At 38.3% G+C, this 8171-nt stretch overlaps 1 protein-coding gene across 1 annotated transcript in view; it reads right to left on the bottom strand.

Moving 5' to 3' along the window:
* Nucleotides 1-8171, bottom strand: part of Swap70 (SWAP switching B-cell complex 70kDa subunit) — a 74746-nt gene that overhangs the window by 46370 nt on the left and 20205 nt on the right. The window contains exon 2 of the mRNA XM_013028676.1: nucleotides 5937-6077. Coding sequence (XP_012884130.1) covers nucleotides 5937-6077 — 141 coding nt within the window. The remainder of the gene's footprint in view (nucleotides 1-5936; nucleotides 6078-8171) is intronic.

Genomic DNA, 8171 nt, shown 5'->3' on the forward strand with positions numbered 1-8171 from the left:
AGGGAGGGAGGGAAGGAAGGAAGGAAGGAAGGAAGGAAGGAAGGAAGGAAGGAAGGAAGGAAGGAAGGAAGGAGCGAGTGAGCGAGCACTGGGTAATAAGTTAAATAGTTTAGGTTCTAAATCTATCTACTTATTAGCTAGGCCAGTTTACATTCCATTTCCACCTAAGTGGAATTGAGGTAACTCCAGTCTGCCTCACAGGGTCAACATGAGGACCAAATAAGGCAGTGTTTATAGAAAAAAAAATCTTACAATTTTTAATCATTATTCCATATTTTCTTTACACAACTAATGGTAATCTCTCAATTTTGTGTTAACATACTTCAGTTGCCACTGATATTTTTTTTAACCAAATTTCAAAACAAAGCATTAATCTTTGCTCAATTTAAACTCACACCATGGAAACTCTGGCTGCTTTACTTGAATTGCAAGACTGGCAAAATTCCACTCCAGGTGGCTAAGCAATAATAAACAAGAGTACATTGCTTCACCACATCCTCACTCCATGAATAAGTTTTTCTCCAAATTTAGTAGCTCATTTTGGACTTCCATAGGAAATACTATTACATTTGTTTTCCCAACTATAAAAATTTTAAAATATCAACATACTCAAAGAACACTTAAAAAAAATTCATGAGAGCTTAAATATATTATACCAAGAGGAACAAAATGCAATGGAAGGGTACAGCAGTTCAAAATATTTAGCCAGTGAGTGAGTGAACAGACTCTCTCTCCTCTGACCTAGCCCACACAATTGTAGCACTAAAAATCAAAGCAATTTCCAGACTTGAGATTCTCCCAGTATGTTCTCTAATATTTAAGTGACAGATATGATGCTTCCTACTATTCGTTTTTTAAGGTTAATCATATGTACAGAGAGCAGGTTATGAAATATTTGCTGAATATGATATACTGTTCAAGCCCTACAATCAAAAAAAAAGATATAATGGATCAGGCCTGGTGGTACACACCTTAATCTCAGCGATTAAGAGGATCATGAATTCAAGCTCAGCCTGAGCTACATAGTAAGATTCTGTCTCAGAAATATATATGTGTGTACATGTATACGTATATATATATATATATATATATATACACATATACATACATACACACACACACACACATATATATATATATATATATATACTAAAAAGAGAAAAAGAGAGGAGGAAGATTTACAACTACGGAACACAAATGAACTGCCTGACCTTAATAAACAAAACAACGTGAATTACTGCAAAATTTGTTTAAATCTTTTTGTGGAGACATCATTCATACCATAAAACTCAACCATTGAAAGTGTATAATTTGGTGGGGATTAGAAAATTTCTAAATCACTAAAAGAAATTCTAAGCCCATTCGTAATTACTCATCATTTCTACCTTCCAGAGTCCCTGGCAATCCCTACTCTACTTTTTATCCCAACATTTGCCAATCTGGGACATTTCATGTAAACAGAATCATACAATAGATGGCTTTTCTGGGTTTGATTTAAATCTTACATTTCATTGTCATGTTTATCTTTTTTCCAACCTAAAGCATGACCAATGGTATAATATGGGAACTATAGTTAATAGATTACATATTTCAAAATTTCTAAGAGTATATTTTTAGTACTCTAATTACAAATAAATGAAAAGTATGTGAGGTAATGATTTTGTCATTCCACAATGTACAAATGTTTCAAAATATCATGTTGTACCCCATAAATACATACAATTTTGTCAATTAAAAAAAATAAACAGGGCTGGAAATCTGACTTAGTGGTAGAGTGCTTGCCTAGTATGTATGAAGCCCCCAATTTGATTCCTCAGTACCACATAAACAGAAAAAGCCAGAAGTGGTGCTATAGCTCAAGTGGTAGAGTGCTAGCCTTGAGTAAAAGATACTCAAGGACAGTGCCCCGGCCCTAAATTCAAACCCCATAACTGACAACAAACAAGCAGGCTGGGGATGTAGCCTAATAATAGACTATTTGGCTAGCATGCACAAAACCCTAGGTTCAATTCCCAAAACTACAAAGTATAAAAATAAAAATATAGGGCTGGGAAGGTGGCTCAGTGGTAGAGCGCTTGCCTTGCATGCCTGAGGCCCTGGGTTCGATTCCTCAGCACCACATAAACAGAAAGAAAAAAGCCGGAAGTGGCGCTGTGGCTCAAGTGGTAGAGCACTAGCCTTGAGCTGAAGAGCTGAGGGACAGCGCCCAGGCCCACCGTTCAGGCCCATGACTGGACCCAAAAAATAAAAATATAGTGGCTCGTGCCTATAATCCTAGCTTTTCAAGAGGCTGAGATTTGAGGATTGTGGTTAGAAACCAGTAGGCAGGCTGGGCACTTGTGGCTCACACCTACAATCCCAGCTACTCAGGAGCTGAGACCAGAGGATTGTGGATAGAAACTATCCCAGGAAGGAAAGTCCATGAGACTCTTATCTCCAGATAGCTGGAAAGCTACCAGAAAAGCTGCAAGTGGTGTTATGGCTCAAATGAGTGCTAGCCTTGAGCAAAAGAGTTCAGGTACAGCACCCAAGCCTTGAGTTCAAGCCCCAGAGCTGATAGAAAAAGAAAAAAGAAACGAAACGAAACCAGCAGGCAGACAAATCTGAGACTCTTTTCTTTAACTAACCAGCAAAAAAGAGGAAGTAGAGGTGTGGCTCAAGTGGCAGAGCACCAGCCTTGAGTGAAAATGGCTAAGCAAAAGCATGAGGCCCTGCATGCATGAGGCCCTGGGTCGATTCCTCAGCACCACATAAGCAAAAAGAAAAAAGCTGGAAGTGGCACTGTGGCTCAAGTGGTAGAACACTAGCCTTGATCTGAAGAGCTGAGGGACAGCGCCCAGGCCCAGAGTTCAGGCCCCATGACTGGACCCAAAAAAAAAAAAAAAAGAAAAATTATATATACATACTCACACAGAGAAAGACCAGAAAATTCCATTTTGGGGCTAATTGAGAATAATATATAAACACAAAAAGTATTATACAAGTGAGCACATTTCTAATTCTCATAATCTTTGCTGCAAAAATTCTAAAGAAAGTCACCTCTTGAAATCTTATTTTTTTTTTATTTTTATTTTGGTGGGTCTACCTTACTTCCAGCTTTTTCTGCTTATGTGGTGCTGAGATATCGAACCCAGGGCTTCATGCATGTAAGGCAGGCACTCTACCACTCTACCACTCTACCACTCTGCCACCTTCCCAGCCCATACCTCTTGAAATTTTAAAAAGAATCCTGACCAAGCTGGGCACCAGTGACTCACACCTGAGCTGAGCTTCTTAGGTTCAAAGCCAGCCCAGGCAGGAAAGTCCATGAGATTGTTATCTCTAATTAACCACCAAAAAGCCAAAAGTAGAGCTGTAGCTTAAGTGAGAGTGTTAACCTTGAGCTAAAAGGTTGGGGGACAGTGCCGAGATCCTGAGTTTAAGCCCCAAAATAAACACACACAAAAAATAAGAATCCTGACCAGCATACTGGCACTTTCCAACCTACTAAATTATTACCATTATAAACATTACTATCCTTTGCTGTTATTATATGTGTGTATATATGTGTGCATGTAAATATATGTGTGTATATGTAAATGTGTTATGTGTATATGTATATGTATATAGGTACCTGTGTGCGTGCATGTAAAGGTATGCATATATGAATATGTGTGTATATGTATACATACGTGAATGGGCATATATGTATATATACACACACATACAGTTTTTACTTTTTTAAAATATACTTGGCAGGGCTGGGAAGATGGCTCAGTGGTAGAGTGCTTGCCTTGCATGCCTGAGGCCCTGGGTTCGATTCCTCAGCACCACATAAGCAAAAAGAAAAAAGCCGGAGGTGACGCTGTGGCTCAAGTGGTAGAGAGCTAGCCTTGAGCTGAAGAGCTGAGGGACAGCGCCCAGGCCCAGAGTTCAGGCCCCACGACCGGACCCAAAAAAAAAAAAAAAATACTTGGCAACAAAAATATGAAAAAGCCATAGAAAAATACATAAATAGTTGCTACATTTAGATGGAAAATGTGTTGTTTTTAAAACTGTATTTTTTTTTCTTTTTTGGTACTGGGATCAAACCCAGGATTATACACTTGCTAGGCAAGCACTTTGCCACTGAGCTACATCCTAGCCCTGGAAAAATGTTTTTGAAACATATTTTTTGCATGTGTGTGGGGGTACAGGGGCCTGAGCACTGTCCCTTAGCAGTTTTGCTCAGGGCTGGCATTCTACCATTTGAGTCATAGCTCCACTTCAGGCTTTTTGGTAGTAATTTGAGATGAATATCATGGACTTTCCTGTTGGGGCTGGCTTTAAACTGTGATTCTCAGATGTAACTCCTGAGTAGCTAGGATTACAGGCGAGTGCCACCAGCACTAGACTAACATATTTTAATTTTAATTTAAAATTAGTATTATCATTGTCACTACTGAAAGACACTTTCTGAAGTGTTCCCCCCAAAAAATTCATGTCTGGTAATGTAAGAAGGTAAAAACAGGAATTCCCTCTGTTGGCAGTTGTTGTTAATGTGCATAACCTGGAACAATGACACTAATTTATTGTTGTAGAAATACATGTACAGTATAATCATAGTCACATAGAGATGAAACACCATGTACTATGTATATGTGTACATATTTTCATATAATTTTTTTCTGGGCCTGGGCACTGTCCCTGAGCTGCTTTTGCTCAAGGCTAGCACTCTACCACTTGAGCCACAGCACCGCTTCCAGCTTTTTCTGTATATGCTATACTGAGAAAATGAACCTGAAAATGCATGCCAGGCAAGCGCTCTCCCACTATGCCACATTCCCAGCCCTCAGCTTTTTCTGAGTAGTCTATTAAAGATAACAGTATCATGGGCTTTCTTTCCCAGGCTGGCTTCAAAACACGATCCTCAGATCTCAACCTCCTGAGCAGCTAGGATTCAGGCGTGAGCCACCAGCACCGGTTTTCATTTGTAAATTGTTAGTGATTCAACCCAAGGGAAAAACTGAACATGATACAAATGTCAATAGGTTAAATATGGCTTCCAATCACATGATAAGTTTTTTTGTTTTGTTTTGTTGGTTGTGGGGCTTGAACTCAGGGCTCTATCTCTGAGCTCTTTTGCTCAAGGTGAGCTCTCTACCACTTCAGCCACAGTGCAAATTCTGGTTTTTGAGTGATTAAACTGGAAGTAAGAGTCTCATCGGGAATTTTCTGCCTGGGCTAGCTTCAAACCTCGATCCTCAAATATTAGCCTCATGATTACAGGCATAAGCCACCAGTGCCCGGCACATGGTAAGTTTTTGTCACCTTTACTCTGAATATAGCCCAGATGAAGCATCCAAGTGGTACCTTGAAAACCCTAGGTAGAAAGTTTGCTAACATATATATATATATATATATATATATGTAATATAAAACATAGCAAAGATAATTACTAGCCCCTTTAGTAGTTATATTTAACTCTACTCCACTAACCCTTTAACACAACTGCCAACACAAAGAAACATATTTTTCAGAATAAATGAAGGACCCGGAAAGTAGACAAGTACAGATTAATGAAAACTGCAGTTATTAATTTCATATAACAACCCATGTTGGAAAATATCAATATCCAAGTTTTAGAAGACAGTAGAGTAAGTATAAGAAATAGCTCCAATCTCTCATTCTTTCTCATTTATCTTTTTATGGTGTGAGCTCAGAGCTCTATACTTGCTCAGCAAGCACTTTGCCACTGAAGCCATGTCTAGTCCTTCCTCCATGAAATCACCAACAAGAAATTCTGAAGTATACTTGATGATAGATAGATAGATAGATAGATAGATAGATAGATAGATAGATAGATAGATAGATAGATAGATAGGATAGATAATCACATATAGGTATCAAACATACATACCACACATGTAAACATCAATTAAACAAAGTTGTAAGGGAGAAAAAAATTAGAATCATACCTTTTCCAAAATAAACTTGTTTAAATATGGCATATACCCCTGATTGGACACAGGCCCTTCATCATCATCCCTAAAGTGCTCTTCAAGGGCAACAGGATCATGTGGAACCTTCAGCACGGTGCACAGGTTGTGGGAAAGGACCTAAGGAAGATAAAGAATATTTTAAGGGCTGGGAACAAAATAACTGCTTCCTATCCAGGGTAGAGAAAGATGAAAAATAAGCTAGCAAATATGGGGTGAAGCGTACTCAGCTGCAGCCCTACCTGTTACTCATGAATCTCTCTCAGTCCTCCACTTTGGTTCACTTCAGACAAGTCAATATTGTATGCCTCTTATGAGCTGGACTCTATAAGCAGTCTATGAACATAATATACTTTGTTGTCTCTTATTAACTGGCCCACATTACAAAGAAAAGGACTGGGAACAAAGGAATGTGCTCACAATTAACCTTTTCCCAAAGTAGGGCATAGTCAGCCAATTAGAACTTGTTTAGAGAAAGAACTTAGTACAGGGCAGCTGCAGTGCAGCACTCTGAATAAGGCAGGTGGCCTGGGCAAGTCTCAAGCTCTCTAGACTTCAGTTTCTCTATCTATTCTCTATCTATTCTATTGAATAGATAGAGAAACTATATATAACTGTATATAGTATAACCATACCAAATTTTAATCAGTAACCTCTAAGTGTTCAAACCTCTAAAATTCTATGATTACACTGTTTCAGCTTAAGTATAAAAAGCAAATATGGACTAGAGGTATGGATCAAGTGGCAAATCTCCTGCCTAGCAAGCATGATATCCTCAGTTCAAATTCTACCAAAAGGATACTACCAAAAGGAAAAACAAAATAAAGATATAAAAAGAGAAAATAGTCATGTGCTTGTGATTTGAAGCTGGGGGGGGAGGGAGTCTGAGACTCTAATCTCTAATTAACCAACAAAAGGAGATGTGTCTCAAATGCAGAGTCCCAGACTTGAACTTAAAAAAAAAAAGTCAAGTGAGATTGTGAAGCCCTGAGTTCAAGAGCCAGTAGCAGCAAAAAAGAGGGAGAATGAAGTGTTGAGGTTCAGCTAGAAGCCCAAGCGTTAGGATTCAGCCTCAAGCCCAACACTCTTAGTTGTAAGGCATTTGCCCAGCATAAAAGAGGTGCTAGGTTTTATCCCCAGCAGAAAAAGTAAACAAACAAGAGAATGAAGTCAAGAGACTCTTGCAGAAATAGGAAAAAACTAGAATATCTCAATATAGTATACTGAGATTGAAAAAATAAAGGAAGAAGGGTAGAAAAAAGGGAGGTTGGAATGGATCAGTGCATGCTGATTCCTGTATGATACTATCTCAGAGAACCCTACTAATATGTACAATTAATAAGATCATAGGAATCACCAAAAATATGCATCCCATAGCATAAGTGTATAAGTGATTAGTATCGGTCGATATTACCAAGTGCACACTTCATCATGTGGGTACAGAATTAGCAATTTGGGCTATTTTAAATAAAATATAGTCCCTTCCATTTCATTTGTACCTTTTGAACAGGTCAAATTACAAAGTTAAGGTTGTACTTTACTTAACAGGAAATCTACCTACATGTTCAATCTCTATTTTCCTCAGTACTAAACAGTTAACTACTTAGGGAACCACATTTATCTCAGTAAACTCTTTCAACTTCATTAAGTCACCATACACATTTCAGTTAGAATTTTTTTAAGTTTAGACTTTTTTAATCTATAAAAAGAACATTTGCATACCTTTTTATAAATTAGTTTTGTTTCTCAAAGCTTCATTTATGTGGAGATCCTTTTCTACGCTCTATTGGTTTCAAGGAAGTAAACTTAGTAATGGTTATAAATGCAGTAATGAAGACTTTTATCAGCCCCTACAAAGCAGGCTGTGTTTCTCAGGCAAACCCTGAGCTAGTTTGTCTTGGTCATCAGTGGAGCACATGAAAAGAGCATGGGGAGGAATTTTATCAAGAGCCCTATACCAACAGCTAGCAAAATTATTAATAGATATAGGCTTTTTCTCTATTTACCTAGTAAAACCTGTGTAGGAATTATCTTCCTAAATAAGGTTCTGTGAGGGCTAATTACAAGAATGTGATGTGCTTAAAAATTAGAGTACCGCCAGGCACTGGTGGCTCATGCCTGTAATCCTAGCTACTCAGGAGGCTGAGATCTGAGGATCGCGGTTCAAAGCCAGCCCAGGCAGGAGAGACTGTGAGACTCCTATCTCCAATAAAC

This window comes from Dipodomys ordii, unplaced genomic scaffold (genome assembly GCF_000151885.1).
Source record: "Dipodomys ordii isolate 6190 unplaced genomic scaffold, Dord_2.0 Scaffold113, whole genome shotgun sequence".
Lineage (NCBI taxonomy): Eukaryota > Metazoa > Chordata > Mammalia > Rodentia > Heteromyidae > Dipodomys > Dipodomys ordii.